We start from the raw sequence: 21,194 nt of genomic DNA, 5'->3' as shown, positions 1-21,194 counted from the left end.
AAAAAGCAGACGCCCACCGCAGACGTACCTCGTACTCGCTGAGCGCTCCGCATCCTTCCCGCCTGTCCTGCACTGTCACCGCAGAACAAAAGGGCGACCACAGAGAAACGTTGACAGTTGACATTCTGCTGAGAGAGGGGGGAAAAAAAAAAAAAAAACACCTTCAGCACCTTCTCCAACAGGCCCTTGGCTTCATCCCAACTCAGCATCACTCCAGTACAACTCCCAGGCTCCGGTCTCCCCGTACCCAGCTCAGTCCACCGGCATCAGCAGTTCACACCCCTGCACAACCGCCGTGCTGGCACAGTCCCAGCGACAGGTAGCCCCTGCCTGGAGCAGCACACTACAGCCGTCAACAGGCAGAGAGGATATCCTTCACTTCGCTACAACAAGAAAATAACGTGAAATACTTGCCCGAGTGATTATGATTTTTCTTAGAAACTATCCATCTTACTACCGATTGCGTACTTTTAATTCACATGTACTAAAGAAATTACGTAATATACAAGGTCATTTCAGTTAAGTTATAATGTAAGCACATACCTCCTAAGCATCGACCTAGTGCTCCTACATCAGGAACGTACGTGATCTCAGACAAGACAAGTCTAGCTAATTACAGCAACAACACGGTTCTCAAGTGTAATCAAATCCCAGCTTCCATCGGGCCACCACCCCATCACTCTGCTTGTCAGAGCTGGCATTAGCCTACTCGCACACGTGCTCCATGGGGAAGTCGACACCCCACCGGTGCAAGGAGATGCCTGCCAGGCACCCTATTTTTAAGAGGCCAGCTGCCTCCCTTCCAGACAACGACTTCTGAAGCAAACCCCAATGACAATCACTTGGATGATCCCATGGAACCATCAGTCCACAGAGCCTCCCGATTGCTATTTTCATTTGATAAACACACCTTTATCCTGAGGTCTAACAACTTGATAAGCGATGAGCGGGGATCCGTAGGTTCAAGGCAAGAGGCCCTGTCAGACAGGCTGGCTCTTGACAGCATTTCTTTGGCAGTAGCACTGTAGAAGCCTTCAATTAGGTTTAAAAACAGAACACCTAGAGAGCAAAGCTTTAACCCAATTAGAAGTACTCCCCCCACCCCCTATCAGGAAGGTAGGTGAGACAGCTGCCACCCACAGGTGGTGGCCCATGCAGCCAATTACACTGCTTATGGGTGGCTTGAGACAGAAGGACTCTCAACAACTGTATTTGTCACTGCAGCTTTGACCCATCAGCGCTTTTTGTCACTCCAACAACTCCTCACCAAATCCTCCTGTGCAGGTACGACAGAAACACCTTGGGGAGAACACAGGGCCTGGAGCAGGTACACTTAGGAACAAACTGCAGAAGCAACAGGGCAATAGGAAGAGAGACAGCAGACAAGGCAAAACTAATCCCGGCTCAAGAAAAACAACAGAATATCCTCTGCTCAGTTCCCCCTGCATTCAGAAACGCTCAGCCGCCTCTCATCAGTGGAGTCCTTGCCCTCACACAAAGAACACCTCAACCAAAGTCCTTTTGTACTGCTAACCAAAGAATACCACCACTTGATACACAAGCTGCTGGGCACCAGCCCAGGAGCAGCTGTGTTCAGCTCACCAGTGAGCCCTCCAGAGAGGGAGTGCTACAGCCAGCCCCCTCTTCCCCACCCCATCACTGCCAGGCCCCCCTAAACCATTAACTGTAGAGCCACAGTGGGCCCTGAGCTCCACAAAGGCTGGGGAAGGGCCCTTCCTCCAGCTCCAGACTTCACAGCAGGACACTCCCCTGTGCAGTCAGCTCTGCGCTCCACCCGGGAGCTGGCAGAATCCCAGCAGAGGGAGAGCAGGGGCAAGTGGGTAAGGTTTAACCACAGGCTGGCAAGAAACCTTTGCTGCCAGCGGTTCTAACTACCACGCACCAAACAGGGGCGAGGAATACTGAAAATTAGCGTCCTGCACAAAAAAAGAGGCAGCCTAGTAAGGTTTTGTTGGGTTTTTTTGGTTCTCCGTCGCACTTTTTGGGGGTCGGAATCAAGTTGCCCACGACTTACACTGTGCTGACGTGTGCGTTGGCTACAGCCTCTCTTAGGGTGTAATCACAAAACCTCGGTCAGTATCACAATTCATTTGTCAACCTTGCAAAAATGCATCCTTTCCTCTAGAAGAGTAAACAGGCCAATATTCTGCCACGTTTTGTCCTTCGCTTTCCCCCAGGGCTGACAACAACCACACACAGTACCAGGTAACACTCCAGAGGCGCGTGTCCAAGTTGAAGTGACTTACCTCAAGTTAAGCGGAAAATCGTCAAACGCATCCGAGAGTGGGACATTTTCTTGCTTCCAAGACAAGACAGATCATCCCTCTAGGAAAAGGTAGAGCAGCAAGTGTTACTCAAGCAATTACCTAACTATCGAGTTAGGTTAGCAAATACTACCATGCTTTGTGCACCGGGGGGGCGGGGGGGTGGCAGGGGTGGAATATGCCTTTCAATAGTTAAAACAATGGAAGTTACCAGCTGGTTACAGCAGCAAGCTCCCTACAGCTGCACATACTTCAGGATTTATGAGAAGAAGCAGTTTCGGGTTCTTTCATCTCCTCCACCACCACCGGGGAAAGCCATTTTTCACGGAAATCCTTGGCAATTTTCTTGTAAGAATAAAAGCAACCACCAACAAGCAATCAAAAAACTGAGCAAGATTCAGCCAGCCGTTCTCTGGGTACATAGAACAAATACTAGAGCTGGGCAGCACTCAGGTCTTGCTCTCCGCAAGCAATATCGCACACTTTTGCTAACATACACTTGGCGTAAATAAAGCAATCTCCTGACCAAAGGCCCGAAGTGCTCTCATGCCTCCAACGCTACAAAAACTGGCCTAAGATCCAAGACCGACAGATTTAGGTTTCCACTTCACCAGTGCCAGGAAGAGTCATGAACCACCCCCTCCTCTCTGTGTCGTCATCACACCGATACAGCAGGAGGGGGGGAACAACCACACCCCCCATACCCACAACAAAGCAAATCAAGAAGCACTCGTGCTTCCAGACTCCCTAGGACAGCCATGGAAGAAAGGCAAGTATTGCTTTTGCAGAGGAGAAAAGCCGTTCCCATCAGAGGTGGCACGACAAGGGAATGACTACGGCAAAGGGGCTCCAGCAAAGGCTTGCAGAACATCTCTTATCACACAGACAAAAGGACAAACTGATTCCTACTGGATTAGCGTCTGGAAGGACAGTCAAACATTTAACCAGGGCTAATGACATTGAGCAATTTTTTTTACCAAAAAGGAAAGAAATAAACTAGTCAGACAATCCCTTTAGGTGTAGCATAAAGAGAAGTAAACAGAGGCAAGACATCCGGGAAGAATTTTAGGCGCCTCGGACAGACTGTGAACCCTGGAGTACCTAAGCAGCGGGAAACCGGGGAGAGAAAAATTCGGCCGCGATTAGGAAATAAAAAGGTACGGCTCAAGAACTGAAAGTGTGCCCACTCGCTAGGTCACCCGCTCTTGCAAGAACGTGAATAAAAGTGTGCTTCACAGAGGATTCTGCCTGAGCCTATTTCATTCCGACCGGAACTTATTTCTCACAGGCATCTCTCGAGCAGCACGTGACACGTACAACGAGGCAGCTGAACAACAAAAAACCCCAATTGTAGTTCAGCATAATCAAAAATAGTACAGAAGAGAGTAGAGGAATTCCATCAGACTGTGGGATGGGACAATAGCTGAGCTACAGGAAGATTCCGGGGAAACAGCTCAGCTCAAAACACAGCACAGCCTTCAAAAGCCAGAGCCACCTGAAGTCAGTATTAAGGCTAACCGATGCCATTTTGAACACGTTCTTCGGGTAACAGCGAACCCTCCGGCTGGCGTTGGGAAACGCCCGGCCCCTTCCTCCCAGCGCGGCCTCAGGGAGATCCATCACCCTGCGCTCAGGGCGGCAGGACCAGGCTGTGCCGTAACCAGAATCGACACTGACGGACCCACCGCCGCAGCTACAGCCCTCGCTGCCGCTCACCTCCCTCGCTGGGTCGATGCAGCCGAGAGGGACGGGTCAAACCCTGAAGAGCACAAGGAACAATAAAGGGCAAAGCTCAGTCCTTCAACTAACGCTGAAAAGGCGACACTATGTTTGTATACATCCACTACAAATACTCTAAAAGTATTTGACCTTCCTTTGGCATTAATTTAATTTGCACAGCTGTGAATTGATACCATTAAGCTACCCATCTCCAAAATACACAGTCAAAATTGGACTCCAGGTTTTTTTTCAGCGTTACACAAGGAGGAGATGCATCTGGCCAGCGGCACGGCCTGAGAGAGATGCTACTGGGCTGTCGGGGAAACGTGCCACTGAAAGCGAGACAGAAATAAAGTACTTCAGACCACTCTGTCAAAATATCAGGGGAGAAAAAAGCCCATCACATTCAGTTAGCTCTCTTAGTACGGATACCTCTCTCAGTGAAGTACCCTTCTCAGTAAAGACAAACGCCTCATTGCCTAAGTACACCTAATACATTGTACTTCAGAACTCGCCATCTAAGTAACAAGGAAAATACCCCGTAACACTGGGTCACCTCTCTTCTCCAACATTTAGAACGAATCCCTACCGGCTTCAGTATGCCTCACACATCCTATGCTACAGACAGTTGGTAGCTGCAGGATTAAACAATGCAAGTCAATTGGTAAATTGTAAAATGTTTTGGTTTTTTTTTTTTTTTAAGTTTCATTTAGCACAGAAAAATCACCTAGAGAAAGAGATCCTCCAAATGGTTTTCCTTTTGAGGGTCAGGGGGGAAATCAAATCCCCGGGGCTGCAATCCCTCAGGCTACTAAAAAGCACCGGCAGATTGGAGAATGCTTATGGCCGTGCTGAACACGCAGAGGAACACAGTTCTATGATATCTTGACTGTTACAACCGAGACCCCAAGGCCGGCAAAGAAGTGCAAAGAGCGCCCAAAGTCTCACCGCTCATGACTTCGACTGCCCAGTGCTTCATCTCCGAGGACCCACTCGAATGGGAAATTCATAAAAGGCAAGTGCTTTGAGTGAGAAACGGTTCCATTTCGGAAAAGCTCTTTCCGACCAACATCAAAACGACACACTGTAAGTCACGGACAAAGGACACGATGCAAGCGACAACTCACCAAAACCACAGCAGGACTCACCCTAACTAGTCAGGAGGCTGCTGATGCTTCGTGGAAAAGCAATTTGACCTCGATTGCTTTAGGACACATGCCAGTATCTCAGTAAGGTTTCTCGACTCCTATTGTAAGATATCCTAAACACTTCTTGACTCAAAAGCATAAAGCTTTGATGAGGAACACAAGCCTGCTTCTCCTGAACAGCTGAACTCTTTCAAACAGTCTCTTCCCTCTTTTAGTACAGAGTTACTTCCACGGTATCATTTAACAGTAAGCGCACAGAAAGAAAAGACTGGGCTTTCAGGAAGAGAGAGTAAACGCAAGGAAGTAAGCCTTGCATGGGCGTAACATGCTCCAGAACAGACCTTATTTATGTTAACTTCCAAGTCCACACTATACAAGGACCTCAGGAAAAAAGCAGACGCCCACCGCAGACGTACCTCGTACTCGCTGAGCGCTCCGCATCCTTCCCGCCTGTCCTGCACTGTCACCGCACAACAAAAGGGCGACCACGGAGAAACGCTGACAGTTGACATTCTGCCGAGAGAGGGGGAAAAACCTTTAGCACGAAGCTGGGTAGGAATCTAAGGCTTCCTTCTTTCGCGGAGGTTTCCGAAGACCACAGCCGAGCGGAGGAAAAAGCATCTGGCACCATCTCTGGCACAGCTCTTGATGCGGGCCACTAGACCTTGGCATTTTTAGACAACCCCGCATTTTTGACACACTGCCAGGTTTAGTTTCCCCAGGGCCGCTTTCCCAGGTACCCTGGGGCTCTTAAGTCGCTTTCCTGATGACATCATCCTCAAAAACACCTTATTTCACTGGCCCAGGGCTGGGACAAAAACATCAAACGGCCAGCCATGGCTCCCACACCAAAGGGGCCAGGAGGCAAAGCTGTGGCTTGTCCTCGCTCTCCCTTGGCAGCGCTTTCACCGTGCCAAAAACCCTGGGGCTCCGCAGGTACCTGGGAACTTCATCCTCCAAACAAACAGTTTTTCCCCCAAACGCCGGAGGACCCACCCCACCTCCTGCCCCGCTGAACCCCCCCCCATCACCCCTCAGACCCTTCCCGTCTCCCCCTCACAGCGCCCCCCAACTCCGGGCCCACTCCACGCCACCCCGCCTCTCAAACTGAGGGCCCCCTCAGCTCACCAGGCCCCGCTCGGGGCACCCCCAGGCCCCCCGCCCACCTTCACGCGCTCCACGACGCGCTCGCGCCGGCCCCGCGCACCCGGCCCGCCAGACGGGACCCGCCTTCCCCACGGGACGCCCCGCCCCGCCGACGCGCTCCGACCAATCGCAGCGCGGCGCCCGCGCTGGCATTGGCCCACCCCCCCAACGGCCCGCGCGCCCGCGAGCCGTTGCCATGGGGAACACGCACCTGCGGCGCCGCGGGGCCGTTGCCGTGGCGACGGGGCCCTGCGGCCCGGCCTCACGGCGGCCGTTCGCCAAAACGCGCCTTTTGCTTCTTCAAAACTGCAGAGATTTGGGTGCCGCAGCCCAAAACAAACCCCCGTCCGTCTTCTTCCCCTCCTCCCTTCCGTCCGCTCTCGGGGAACTCCCCGGGCTGCCGGCGAAACACACCACTGAAAGCCAGACCGAAATACAGAACCGCAGAGCTCCCCGGCAAAACAACGGGGGAATAAAAACCTGCTTCCCTCCAGTCGACGCTCTTTTTAAACACGTACAACAAATACACAACTGCTTCAGTACGCCTCACGCATTCTGTGCAACAGGTATTTGGCAGTTGCACGTGCAACAAGGCGAGTCAGTCGGTAAAGTACACAACGTTAACCCTTGTTTCAAGTTTCAATCCTGATATTAAAAAAATCAGCAAGATAAGAGATCCCCCCCAAAACGGTTTTCATTTTGAGGGCTGGGGGGAAATCAAATCCCCGGGGCTGCAATCCCTCAGGCTACCAAAAAGCACCGGCAGATTGGAGAATGCTTTTGGCCGTGCTGAACACGCGGAGGAACACGGTTCTATGAAATCATCTCGACTCTCACAACTGAGAACCCAAAGGCGGGCAAAGAAGCAGCAAGAGAGCGTAAAGTCTCGCTGCTCGTGACTTCGACTGCCCAGCGCTTCATCTCCGAGGACCCGCTCTGACGGGAACTTCACAAAAGGACACCGCTTGAGAGGGAAATCTTTCCATTTCGGAAAAGCTCTTTCCAACCGACATCAAAATGACACACTGTAGGTTACGGACAAAGGACACGATGGAACCAACCACTCACCAAAACCACAGCAGGAGTCGCCGTCACGAGTTACGAGGCTGCTGATGCTTCGTGGGAATGCCTGGAAAACACGCCGAAGCGACGCCGCTTTGTCCCGGTTCGTCCACGTCTCTTCTTTGGCCTCGACTGCCTTTAGGACAGACGCCAGTATCTCAGTAAGGTGTCTCAAGTCCTGCTGTAAGATATCCTAAACGCTTACTGACTGAAAAGCATAAAGCTTTCATCAGGAACACAGAGCCTACTTCCCCTGCACATCGGAAACCTTACAGTTTCCTCCCTCTTTTAGTACACAATTATTTTCACGGCATCACTGAACAGCGAGCGCACAGAAAGAGAAGACTGTGCTTCCAGGAGGAGAACGTAAACACAGGGCAATAAGCCTTGCATGGGCATAACATGCTCCAGAACAGACCTTACATTATTTTTACTGTTTTTTAAAAAGGTTTCATACAAAAAACTGTAGAAGGAGAGCTGACAAAGCCTTCACGTTAACTTCCAAGTCCACACTATACAAGGACCTCAGGAAAAAAGCAGACGCCCACCGCAGACGTACCTCGTACTCGCTGAGCGCTCCGCATCCTTCCCGCCTGTCCTGCACTGTCACCGCACAACAAAAGGGCGACCACGGAGAAACGCTGACAGTTGACATTCTGCCGAGAGAGGGGGAAAAACCTTTAGCACGAAGCTGGGTAGGAATCTAAGGCTTCCTTCTTTCGCGGAGGTTTCCGAAGACCACAGCCGAGCGGAGGAAAAAGCATCTGGCACCATCTCTGGCACAGCTCTTGATGCGGGCCACTAGACCTTGGCATTTTTAGACAACCCCGCATTTTTGACACACTGCCAGGTTTAGTTTCCCCAGGGCCGCTTTCCCAGGTACCCTGGGGCTCTTAAGTCGCTTTCCTGATGACATCATCCTCAAAAACACCTTATTTCACTGGCCCAGGGCTGGGACAAAAACATCAAACGGCCAGCCATGGCTCCCACACCAAAGGGGCCAGGAGGCAAAGCTGTGGCTTGTCCTCGCTCTCCCTTGGCAGCGCTTTCACCGTGCCAAAAACCCTGGGGCTCCGCAGGTACCTGGGAACTTCATCCTCCAAACAAACAGTTTTTCCCCCAAACGCCGGAGGACCCACCCCACCTCCTGCCCCGCTGAACCCCCCCCCATCACCCCTCAGACCCTTCCCGTCTCCCCCTCACAGCGCCCCCCAACTCCGGGCCCACTCCACGCCACCCCGCCTCTCAAACTGAGGGCCCCCTCAGCTCACCAGGCCCCGCTCGGGGCACCCCCAGGCCCCCCGCCCACCTTCACGCGCTCCACGACGCGCTCGCGCCGGCCCCGCGCACCCGGCCCGCCAGACGGGACCCGCCTTCCCCACGGGACGCCCCGCCCCGCCGACGCGCTCCGACCAATCGCAGCGCGGCGCCCGCGCTGGCATTGGCCCACCCCCCCAACGGCCCGCGCGCCCGCGAGCCGTTGCCATGGGGAACACGCACCTGCGGCGCCGCGGGGCCGTTGCCGTGGCGACGGGGCCCTGCGGCCCGGCCTCACGGCGGCCGTTCGCCAAAACGCGCCTTTTGCTTCTTCAAAACTGCAGAGATTTGGGTGCCGCAGCCCAAAACAAACCCCCGTCCGTCTTCTTCCCCTCCTCCCTTCCGTCCGCTCTCGGGGAACTCCCCGGGCTGCCGGCGAAACACACCACTGAAAGCCAGACCGAAATACAGAACCGCAGAGCTCCCCGGCAAAACAACGGGGGAATAAAAACCTGCTTCCCTCCAGTCGACGCTCTTTTTAAACACGTACAACAAATACACAACTGCTTCAGTACGCCTCACGCATTCTGTGCAACAGGTATTTGGCAGTTGCACGTGCAACAAGGCGAGTCAGTCGGTAAAGTACACAACGTTAACCCTTGTTTCAAGTTTCAATCCTGATATTAAAAAAATCAGCAAGATAAGAGATCCCCCCCAAAACGGTTTTCATTTTGAGGGCTGGGGGGAAATCAAATCCCCGGGGCTGCAATCCCTCAGGCTACCAAAAAGCACCGGCAGATTGGAGAATGCTTTTGGCCGTGCTGAACACGCGGAGGAACACGGTTCTATGAAATCATCTCGACTCTCACAACTGAGAACCCAAAGGCGGGCAAAGAAGCAGCAAGAGAGCGTAAAGTCTCGCTGCTCGTGACTTCGACTGCCCAGCGCTTCATCTCCGAGGACCCGCTCTGACGGGAACTTCACAAAAGGACACCGCTTGAGAGGGAAATCTTTCCATTTCGGAAAAGCTCTTTCCAACCGACATCAAAATGACACACTGTAGGTTACGGACAAAGGACACGATGGAACCAACCACTCACCAAAACCACAGCAGGAGTCGCCGTCACGAGTTACGAGGCTGCTGATGCTTCGTGGGAATGCCTGGAAAACACGCCGAAGCGACGCCGCTTTGTCCCGGTTCGTCCACGTCTCTTCTTTGGCCTCGACTGCCTTTAGGACAGACGCCAGTATCTCAGTAAGGTGTCTCAAGTCCTGCTGTAAGATATCCTAAACGCTTACTGACTGAAAAGCATAAAGCTTTCATCAGGAACACAGAGCCTACTTCCCCTGCACATCGGAAACCTTACAGTTTCCTCCCTCTTTTAGTACACAATTATTTTCACGGCATCACTGAACAGCGAGCGCACAGAAAGAGAAGACTGTGCTTCCAGGAGGAGAACGTAAACACAGGGCAATAAGCCTTGCATGGGCATAACATGCTCCAGAACAGACCTTACATTATTTTTACTGTTTTTTAAAAAGGTTTCATACAAAAAACTGTAGAAGGAGAGCTGACAAAGCCTTCACGTTAACTTCCAAGTCCACACTATACAAGGACCTCAGGAAAAAAGCAGACGCCCACCGCAGACGTACCTCGTACTCGCTGAGCGCTCCGCATCCTTCCCGCCTGTCCTGCACTGTCACCGCACAACAAAAGGGCGACCACGGAGAAACGCTGACAGTTGACATTCTGCCGAGAGAGGGGGAAAAACCTTTAGCACGAAGCTGGGTAGGAATCTAAGGCTTCCTTCTTTCGCGGAGGTTTCCGAAGACCACAGCCGAGCGGAGGAAAAAGCATCTGGCACCATCTCTGGCACAGCTCTTGATGCGGGCCACTAGACCTTGGCATTTTTAGACAACCCCGCATTTTTGACACACTGCCAGGTTTAGTTTCCCCAGGGCCGCTTTCCCAGGTACCCTGGGGCTCTTAAGTCGCTTTCCTGATGACATCATCCTCAAAAACACCTTATTTCACTGGCCCAGGGCTGGGACAAAAACATCAAACGGCCAGCCATGGCTCCCACACCAAAGGGGCCAGGAGGCAAAGCTGTGGCTTGTCCTCGCTCTCCCTTGGCAGCGCTTTCACCGTGCCAAAAACCCTGGGGCTCCGCAGGTACCTGGGAACTTCATCCTCCAAACAAACAGTTTTTCCCCCAAACGCCGGAGGACCCACCCCACCTCCTGCCCCGCTGAACCCCCCCCCATCACCCCTCAGACCCTTCCCGTCTCCCCCTCACAGCGCCCCCCAACTCCGGGCCCACTCCACGCCACCCCGCCTCTCAAACTGAGGGCCCCCTCAGCTCACCAGGCCCCGCTCGGGGCACCCCCAGGCCCCCCGCCCACCTTCACGCGCTCCACGACGCGCTCGCGCCGGCCCCGCGCACCCGGCCCGCCAGACGGGACCCGCCTTCCCCACGGGACGCCCCGCCCCGCCGACGCGCTCCGACCAATCGCAGCGCGGCGCCCGCGCTGGCATTGGCCCACCCCCCCAACGGCCCGCGCGCCCGCGAGCCGTTGCCATGGGGAACACGCACCTGCGGCGCCGCGGGGCCGTTGCCGTGGCGACGGGGCCCTGCGGCCCGGCCTCACGGCGGCCGTTCGCCAAAACGCGCCTTTTGCTTCTTCAAAACTGCAGAGATTTGGGTGCCGCAGCCCAAAACAAACCCCCGTCCGTCTTCTTCCCCTCCTCCCTTCCGTCCGCTCTCGGGGAACTCCCCGGGCTGCCGGCGAAACACACCACTGAAAGCCAGACCGAAATACAGAACCGCAGAGCTCCCCGGCAAAACAACGGGGGAATAAAAACCTGCTTCCCTCCAGTCGACGCTCTTTTTAAACACGTACAACAAATACACAACTGCTTCAGTACGCCTCACGCATTCTGTGCAACAGGTATTTGGCAGTTGCACGTGCAACAAGGCGAGTCAGTCGGTAAAGTACACAACGTTAACCCTTGTTTCAAGTTTCAATCCTGATATTAAAAAAATCAGCAAGATAAGAGATCCCCCCCAAAACGGTTTTCATTTTGAGGGCTGGGGGGAAATCAAATCCCCGGGGCTGCAATCCCTCAGGCTACCAAAAAGCACCGGCAGATTGGAGAATGCTTTTGGCCGTGCTGAACACGCGGAGGAACACGGTTCTATGAAATCATCTCGACTCTCACAACTGAGAACCCAAAGGCGGGCAAAGAAGCAGCAAGAGAGCGTAAAGTCTCGCTGCTCGTGACTTCGACTGCCCAGCGCTTCATCTCCGAGGACCCGCTCTGACGGGAACTTCACAAAAGGACACCGCTTGAGAGGGAAATCTTTCCATTTCGGAAAAGCTCTTTCCAACCGACATCAAAATGACACACTGTAGGTTACGGACAAAGGACACGATGGAACCAACCACTCACCAAAACCACAGCAGGAGTCGCCGTCACGAGTTACGAGGCTGCTGATGCTTCGTGGGAATGCCTGGAAAACACGCCGAAGCGACGCCGCTTTGTCCCGGTTCGTCCACGTCTCTTCTTTGGCCTCGACTGCCTTTAGGACAGACGCCAGTATCTCAGTAAGGTGTCTCAAGTCCTGCTGTAAGATATCCTAAACGCTTACTGACTGAAAAGCATAAAGCTTTCATCAGGAACACAGAGCCTACTTCCCCTGCACATCGGAAACCTTACAGTTTCCTCCCTCTTTTAGTACACAATTATTTTCACGGCATCACTGAACAGCGAGCGCACAGAAAGAGAAGACTGTGCTTCCAGGAGGAGAACGTAAACACAGGGCAATAAGCCTTGCATGGGCATAACATGCTCCAGAACAGACCTTACATTATTTTTACTGTTTTTTAAAAAGGTTTCATACAAAAAACCGTAGAAGGAGAGCTGACAAAGCCTTCACGTTAACTTCCAAGTCCGCACTATACAAGGACCTCAGGAAAAAAGCAGACGCCCACCGCAGACGTACCTCGTACTCGCTGAGCACTCCGCATCCTTCCCGCCTGTCCTGCACTGTCACCGCACAACAAAAGGGCGACCACAGAGAAACGCTGACAGTTGACATTCTGCCGAGAGAGGAAAATAAACCTCTAGCACGAAGCTGGGTAGGAATCTAAGGCTTCCTTCTTTCGCGGAGGTTTCCGAAGACCACAGCCGAGCAGAGGAAAAAGCATCTGGCACCATCTCTGGCACAGCTCTTGATACGGGCCGCTAGACCTCGGCGTTTTTTTGACTCGTTGGCAGATTTAGTTTCCCCAGAGCCACTTTCCCAGGCACACGCAGGTGACAGGCACAGGCGCCTACGGATATTTTCTCCAGCCTACGCAGAGCCAAGGTTTCCTCACCCTAGACGTCCCGGGTTGAGTATTTTTCTTAAAGGGTACAGCAACTCTCCTGTCCTTCTAAACTGCCTCCTTGCAACAAAGCGGCTGTTTTTTCCAGGACGTTCTCCAAACGGCCAAGATCTTTTCAAATTGTCCTTGCGCCACCAAACCCGCGCAGGCTCCCTCCCAGCTTTTGACTGCCCTTGGCTTTACCAGGCACACGCTCTGTTCCCTCTCCCAACAGCAAAAGCACCGCACGCTCTCAGACCAGAGCGCAACCCTGCGGGTGCCCGCGCACGCCCGGCTGCTTTGACGAGGAGCCCCCGAGCGTCCCCGCCGGCGCAGGCTGCACGCCCAAGCTCAGCTTCACCCGCACCCATCTCAGGGGATGCGCAACTTGCTATTCGCTTCCTGCCATGGCTGCTCTTCCTTCAGAAATTCTACTCGGAGCCAAGACTTTCACTACGGCTTCATGCATTTACCTTCCCAGAATTACCAGCACTTTTACACAGACAAGTCACTTAATTGCTCTTCTAAAATTATCCAACTGAAAGTTACAGCCCTGAAAGAGGAGAGAAAAAGACAAGGAGAGCTCAGGCAGCAAGAGAGCTCTGCAGGCTGACACCAGCAGTCAACACTGCACTCTGGTTTTGAAAGCGCAAAGGCGCCCAAAAGAACCCCCACAAAACAAACAAACAAAAACCCCAGGACCTTGTCTCTTTCCCCCTCTCAGCGTACTGTCCTGTCAGAGCATGACGTGCAGACCGTCTCTATCCCGAGGACGTTTGCACGCGAGGAATACCTGTCCAGAAACAGTCCAGGTCTCTAAGAGTTGTGTCATTTCGGGGGCTTTCCTTATCATAATTCAATTTTATTGACAGGCACGTTTGAGAGGAAACTCATTTAACTTTTAAAGGCAGCCTCCCCTTGGGGAAAAAAACGTGTCACAGAAAAACATGCCATTGCCCCTCTAATAAAAAGAAAAATGCAATAACAATCAAGGGACGCATCCATTTCCATCACGTTTCACTCCTTACACTTCTGCCGGCATCTAGGTGCTCAAAAATTAACTATACTGACACCACAAACTAATACAAATTTAGTTATGCATTGAAAAAGAAAAGGCTGTTTCCACTTTGCCCATGAAATCAGTATGAACAAACCAAAGAGAAACACCTGACCCTAAAGAAGGTAACAGCCAGCTCTTCATTTACCCAAGGTGAAAGCCAGCTCTTTTACCCCAAAGGAAAACACTCCTAACTACCAAGGCACCAGGTCAGGCAGGGGGCACTCTCTCTGAACTGCAACTCCTCATCGGCTTTCCTGCACTGGCAGCAAAGCTGCCTTTTCTGCAGCTTTGTCCTGGACTGTCTGTACCGGCCCCAAACTCCCCAATGGGTCTTCCCGCTCCCCCAGCCCCACACATGCCATTACCTGAGCCGCAAGTGGAATCAGCCGTGCATCGTCAGCAGCGCACCACAAGCCCTCAGGCCGAAGGGACCTCGCGGCAAGACGGGCCCAGCCAGCTCCCTCCGACACTACAATGCCCCGCTGAGACCCCGCCGGCCCCCTCAGGGACCCCTCAGGCCCCCCGTGCCCGCCTCGGGGCCCCCCGTGCCCGCCTCGGGGCCCCGCCGGGACCCCACCACGTTCCCCGCCGCCCCCCGCTCACCTTCACGCGCTCCAGGTGCTTCACCGAGTGCTCGCGGCCGTTCCGAGGACGCGGCCCGGCCGACGGGCCCCGCTTTCCCCCCGGGCCGCCCCGCGCCCGCTGCCACCGGGACGCCATTTTCCCCCGGACCCCTCCGCTTCCGGAGCGGCGCGACCCGCCGCCGACGGCGGCCCGCCCACGCCGCGCGCCCATTGGCCATCGCCCGCTCCGCTCCCAGGCAGCTCAGCTCCAGTGGCCTTTCGCCGCCGTCAATCGCCGCCGGACCCCGCCTCGGCGGGGAGACCCGACCAATGGGAGAGCGGCGCCCGCGCCGTGATTGGCCTATTCTCCCGCGCATGCGCCCCAGTGCGGTTGCCATGGTGACGACGCTCCGGCGGGGGCCGCCGCCGTTGCCATGGCGACGGGGCCCTGCGGCGGGGGAGAAGGAAGTCAACAAAACACGGCTTTTTCTTCTTAAAAACTGTCGAGATTTGTATGCGAAAGCACAAAAGAAGCCTGGCGCACTGCCCGCCCCCCCCGCAGCGCTCCCTGGGGGTCCGAGGCTTGGAGGGCGGACGGGGCTCCCGCAGCTCGGGGGGCAGCGGCCGCTGCGGCTGCGTGTGGGCCAGCGCCTGCGGGGGGCACACGGCGGTGGCGGGCGGCACCGCCGGGGGCGTGATCGGGGAAGAGTCCGGGGGAGCTGTGGCGAGCTGGGGAGGCGCCCGGCGTCTGCGCCCGGGGCTGTCCGCCTTCTTCCCCGCTTGCCTTCCGTCCGCTCTCGGCTAACTCCGCGGGGCTGCCCGGAGCCGAGTCGCCGCCGGCGCCCCGGCAGCCTGCCGTAGCGGTCGGTTTGGAGCTTCCCGCCCCGCCAGCCCCGGGCGGCCAGCGGGCAAGAGACACCCCGGCCCCGGCCGAAGGGGCTCGCTCGCCTCCCCGGTGGGCCCGGCCCGGCGCCGCCGCCGGGGATGGGGGCCGGCGCTGCAGTACCGCGCTTTGGCCACAGGAGGGCAGCACAAGCGACAGTGCGGCGGGGCGGGGCCGGGGGCGGGCGGGAGGCGGGGCCGAGAGGGGGCGGGAGGCGTGGCCGAGGAGGGGCGGGAGGCGGGGCCAGGGAGGGGCGGGAGGCGGGGCCAGGGAGGGGCGGGAGGCGGGGCCGGGGAGGGGGCGGGAGGCGTGGCCGGGGAGGGGGCGGGAGGCGGGGCCGGGGAGGGGGCGGGAGGCGGGGCCGGGGCGGGCTGGGAGGCGGGGCCGAGGAGGGGGCGGGAGGCGGGGCCGAGGAGGGGGCGGGAGGCGGGGCCAGGGCGCATGCGCGGCTCCCACCTGCAGGATCGGCCTCCGGCCGCCGGGCGGCAGCACGCCCTTAATTATCCCCCTCTCGGCGCTCATTAGGGTGATGAGCCGTGACCGCTCTCAGCCCGCTTTACTCCAGCCGGGCACCGGAACCACCTCCCGGGCTGCGCGGCTCCCATCCCTCTGCCCTGTCCGCACTCGCAGCCCAGGCAGCGACAGCCAGTGCCTCTGCACCAAAAAACCTGCGGAACAGGGGTTTTTGCCCCGGAACGAGCCCCAGGGACGCTGCATGGCTCCGCGCGGGGCACCAGGGCCGGGAGGGCCAGGGGGTGACACCAGCGAGTCCGCCGGGGACCCGGGAGGGAGGCTGGCGCCTTATCTACAACATGAAAAAAAAAAAATCGGTGATTGTTGCTTTTCTGCATGAAAATGTTTTGGGGTTGGGGTTTTTTTTCCTTTCCAGCTGCACAAATCCAGGTGGATCTGGGTTTTGGGAGCCCCCCATTGGCGGCTTTTTTCTCCCACGTTGTTGGTTTGCCCCCCCCGGCGCAGACCCAGAATCAGGGGCTTTGGGGTATTTTTGGGCCCTGGCGGCAGCGGTCCCGTGGGGGAAAGTCCCCGTTCAGGGCAATCGGCCACAAACTGGGAGGGGAAAAGGGGGAAGGGGCAGTTTTGGAAAGCGCTTTTACGTCTTCAGGACAGATAAAGGGGAGAGAGAGTTTTTAAATCCTTCCTATAAATAGGCTTTCTTTGCATTTGAAAAACCTCATAGAGCACAGACATTTACATTCACGCATCTATTCACATGCAGACAGATCAATGTAGGGAATATATATTATCGAGTTACACTTAGATAGAATATCTGTTCAGACTCCGACATATTTAGACTACTGTGTTAACACTTCTTATATAGAACGGGGATTTAGACGCATATTTTGACACTTTAATACCTTCTTATCTATCAATCTTTTTTAAACCTTGTTCTATTCTAAACCCCTTTACAGAACACAGAACCACTGAATGCTTAGAGATACAGGGTTTTATTTTTCACTCCTATATACACGCATTCATGTTATTTATCAAAATATATCAAAACGAGAGACCTTACTCTATTTCAATGCCTCGCGCCCATATTTAGAGGTTTTAACGTGTTTTAATCCACGCCCAGGAATTTTCAGACATTCTGGGGTCGTGACCCGCCTATTTGGGGGGTGGGGGGGCGGGGAACCCTGCATGACCCACAACCCCCCGCTCACCTGCTCCTCTACCACATCATCGCCCCCTCGGTGACGCCGGGGCGCCCCAAATGATGTCATCACCCCCACAGACACACACATCCCTTCTTACTCATGCACACGCCTTCTCTCTGGCGCTGGGAAACGCCCGGCCCCTTCCTGCCAGCGCGGCCGCAGGGAGATCCATCACCCCGCGTGCAGGACGGCAGCACCGGGCTGGGCCGTAACCAGAATCGACGCCGACGGACCCAACGCCGCAGCTACAGCCCTCGCGCTGCTGCTGCTGCCGTCGCCGCTGCCGCTCACCTCGCTCGCTGGGTCGATGCAGCCGAGAGGGATGGGTCAAACCCTGAAGAGCAAAAGGAACAATAAAGAACAAAGCTCGGTCATTCCCTTCATGGTGAAAAGGTGACGCTATGTTTTTGTACATCCGGTAAAAACACTCATACTCTACAAGTCTTTGACTTTCCTTTGGCACTAATTTAAACTTGCACAGCTGTGAACTGATACCATGAAACTACTCATCACCAAAATACACGGCAATAAGTTGACCGTGTGGTTTTCTGGGTGTCACACAAGGAGGAGGGGCATCTGGCCAGCGGCACTGCCCAAGAGAGATGCCACTGGGCTGCCGGGGAAACGCGCCGCTGAAAGTCAGACAGAAACAAAGTACCTCGGAGCGCTCTGTCACAGTATCAGGAAAAGCCCAGCAGCATTCAGTCGCCTCTCTTTTTAAACCTTTAGAACAAACACCCAACGGCTTAAATACGCCTCATAAATTGCTGATTGCATAAAATGCTACAGCCATTTGGCAGTGGCAGTTTAAACATGCAGTTTGTAAATTGTACAATTTTAGCTTTTTCTTTTTTTTTTTTAAAGTTTCCTTTAACACAGAAAAATCAGCAAGATCAGAGATCCCCCCCAAATGGTTTTCCTTTTGAGGGTCGGGGGGGAAATCAAATCCCCGGCGCTGCCATCCGTCAGGCCACCAAAACAGACTGGCAGACTGGCGAATGCTTTTGGCGGTGTAACATGCTCCGAACAGACCTTACAGTATTTTTACTGTTTTCTTAAACTATTTCATACAAAAAACTGTAGAAGGAGAGCTGACAAAGCCTTCACGTTAACTTCCAAGTCCACACTATACAAGGACCTCAGGAAAAAAGCAGACGCCCATCGCAGACGTACCTCGTACTCGCTGAGCACTCCAGATCCTTTCCATCGGTCCTGCACTGTCACCGCACAACAAAAGGGCGACCACGGAGAAACGCTGACAGTTGACATTCTGCCGAGAGAGGAAAATAAACCTCTAGCACGAAGCTGGGTAGGAATCTAAGGCTTCCTTCTTTCGCGGAGGTTTGCGAAAACCACAGACAAGCAGAGGAAAAAGCATCTGGCACCATCTCTGGCACAGCTCTTGATACAGGCCACTAGACCTTGGCATTTTTAGACAACCCTGGTTTTTTTGACTCAGTGCCAGGTTTCGTTGCACTAGAGCCACTTTCACAGGTACCCTGGGGCTCTTACGTCGCTTTTCTGGCAACTTCATCCTCAAAACCACCTTATTGCACTCTCCCAGGGCCGAGTCAAAAACATCAAATATTCAGCAACTGCTCCCACACCAAAGGTGCCAGGAGGCAAAGCTGTGTTTTTTTCCCCCCAAATGCCGGTGGGGCATTTAAAGTATTTGACAATTAAAGTATTTGACTTTCCTCTGGCATTAATTTAACTCGCACAGCTGTGAATTGATACCATTAAACCATTAAGCTCTATAGTGCCTACCTTCCCGCGCGTGTGCCCGAAAAAAAATCACAGCAGTGTGGGAAGGAGAGGGGCAGGGAGGGCCCAAGACGCACGAGAGGGAAGACAGGGCCCCAGGAGCCTGGAAATTACCGCAGCTCTCATTCTCGTCACCGCCGGGAGAATGTGACAGGTCAGACGCTTCTTTCTCCTTCTCTCCTCCCTTCCTCTTCGGCCGCTTGGCTACGCTCCACCGAAGAGAACAGGTGGAGGTGTCTCAGAGCTCTTAGGAGTTGAGGCTTCCTAAGACACACGGCCTGGCTCGCCCCTGTGCTCCGCAGCGGTGCCGCACTCCTGGTTACGGGCAGACCCTGCGGTGCACGTTGCCGTCTGGCTGCCGCGGACTATGAAGAGGGACCCCTCCTCACCCAGGGCGGCAGGGTCTCTCTTGCCTGAAGCGGGAGGCAGCTGCCAGCCAACGGCCTTCCATACCTTCTTTTGTACCTTTCTCTGGCCTCTCCAGCTTCAGCCGTGGCAGCTCCTGCCCACGGCCAGTCAGTCCGTGCTCCGCCTGTCCCTTTTTGCCCCACAATGTGAGGAGAGCCCAGGCAGAGACAACCCACACAGGCTTGAGGCGGGCGCAGCCAACGGCATCCTCAGGGGAGGAACAGACAACTGCATCCTCAGTTTGGCCTCTGGGAGAGGGAAAGAAGCAGCAGCGACCATTGTTAGCGTAGAGTATCCCTGGCTGAAACCTCTCCTTCCACAGTGACAAGACAAAAGTGACAGGATACATGGTGGAGAGCGAGAAATTAGTGAACAGAGACAGAGAGCTGGCCAGAGAGAGATGGAGAAAAGCAAAAGATCACATGGGCAACAGGGCAGAGAGGAAGGAATTAAAAAATCAGGGACAGGGAGCCAGACAGACAGTGAGAGGCAGAAATAAAATGGGGAAAAGCAATGGGCCACAGGGCAGGGAAGGAGGAATTGATAAATAGAGATAAGGGACCCAACAGAACACAATACAGAATGGAAAAAAAATAGCAGCACGCTACAAAGAAGAGGCGGAATTAAAGTACAGGGACGGGGAACCGAACAGAGAGAGATGGGAAAAGACAAACAAGTAGTGTGGAGCTATGGGACAGTACGTGGAATTAAAAGAGGGAGACAGACCGAGAGAGAGACTGAGGAAAAAAAATCCAGACGGGCTACGAGAGGCAGAGGGAGGAATCAGAAACTGGGAACAGGGAACCAGACCACAGCTCCTGCTCTTGGTGACGCCTGGAGAAATGTACAATTTGGACGGTTCTCTCTCCCTCTCGCCCCCTCTCCCCCTTCCTCTTCCGTAGCCCCGGTTACCCAATTCTCAGTCCTCCCAAAGAGTAAAGCTCTTTAAGTGCGAGAGTTCACAGATGCGGTGTCTCCCTCTCACAGACACACATCCTACGCGGACGTCCCGTACCTTCGGGTGCACGTACGGACCCTGTGTTCCGTCAGCGACGTAGCCTACGGAGGACTATTACTTGGAGTGGTTTCTCGCTCAGAGACAGGGTTTCTCTGTTCACCACCAGGCCCCCGCCCTTCTCCGGGGCTTCCCGCGGTCCGTGTCCGTGCTGCCGGGGCGGCAACGCGTCTCTCACAACCGAACGGGGTACGGGCAAGGCCCGCTCCCAACAGCTCCCGCGACCCACGGTGCCAAGCCCCGCCGTCCCACTACCCCCAGGCGGGCGGGGGGCACCCCCGAGCCTGCGGCCCCCCAGGGGTCTCGCTGGCCCTCACCTGCCGCCGCCGTGAGGAGGCTCCCCCCGCGCGCCGCCAGGCTGCTCGCGCCACTGCGCACGCGCCGAGAAGGCGGAGCTGCGCACGCGCCAGGGCCGCGCCGCGGTACCTCGTGCCCGCCCGGAGAGCCGCGCGCCGGCCGTCGCGCATGCGCGGTAGCCGCGCTGCAATGGCCGCCCCCGGCCCGCCCCGCCGAGCGCGGCGGTCGGACGGCGGCTCCCGCCGCAGGAACAGGGTGGGCGACGGTCTCTCCCCGCCCCCCGCGGCAAGGCCAGCGTGTCGGCCCGCCGCCACCTCCTTCCCCGCGCGACGAGCCCTGCCCGGAGCAGAAATGCGCGGCCACCCCCTCTCTGGCCTACTTTGTCTGCAGCCGGGACTGTAGGCCCTGCCCCGACAAGGCCAGGACGAGGGCTGAGGGAGAGGGCAGGACCCTCCCCGCGCCCCTCGGAACTGTAACCCATCCTCCCAGGGTCCTGCCGCACGGCTGGGGCGAGCTGAAGGCTTCGGCGCCGCTCACGCCTCC

The 21,194-nt window shown here is 55.4% G+C and overlaps 1 protein-coding gene across 36 annotated transcripts in view; it reads right to left on the bottom strand.

Annotated features, from left to right (window-relative positions):
* The window catches only part of LOC141732247 (uncharacterized), a 29,892-nt gene extending 9,033 nt beyond the window's left edge, over positions 1-20,859 (bottom strand). For 2 of the 36 annotated variants that reach the window (XM_074560896.1, XM_074560905.1), the window contains exons 1-2: positions 14,649-14,774; positions 12,622-12,718 (exon numbers count right to left, since the gene is read on the bottom strand). In XM_074560896.1, coding sequence (XP_074416997.1) covers positions 12,622-12,718; positions 14,649-14,765 — 214 coding nt within the window. In that variant the 5' untranslated portion in view covers positions 14,766-14,774. Of the gene's footprint in view, positions 1-28; positions 129-2,267; positions 4,045-5,568; positions 5,666-6,509; positions 7,539-7,919; positions 8,017-8,669; positions 8,822-8,860; positions 9,890-10,270; positions 10,368-11,020; positions 11,173-11,211; positions 12,241-12,621; positions 12,766-14,648; positions 14,805-16,944; positions 17,502-17,825; positions 17,891-18,340 lie in introns of those variants that run through there. The other 34 variants (XR_012583993.1, XR_012583992.1, XR_012584009.1 and 31 more) reach the window with 34 other exon arrangements.
* Between the last annotated feature and the right edge of the window lie 335 nt (positions 20,860-21,194).

This window comes from Larus michahellis, chromosome 17, assembly GCF_964199755.1.
Source record: "Larus michahellis chromosome 17, bLarMic1.1, whole genome shotgun sequence".
Taxonomy (NCBI): Eukaryota; Metazoa; Chordata; class Aves; order Charadriiformes; family Laridae; genus Larus; species Larus michahellis.
Note: the sequence above shows the minus strand (reverse complement) of the source record. Positions and strands in the feature narration are given on the sequence as shown.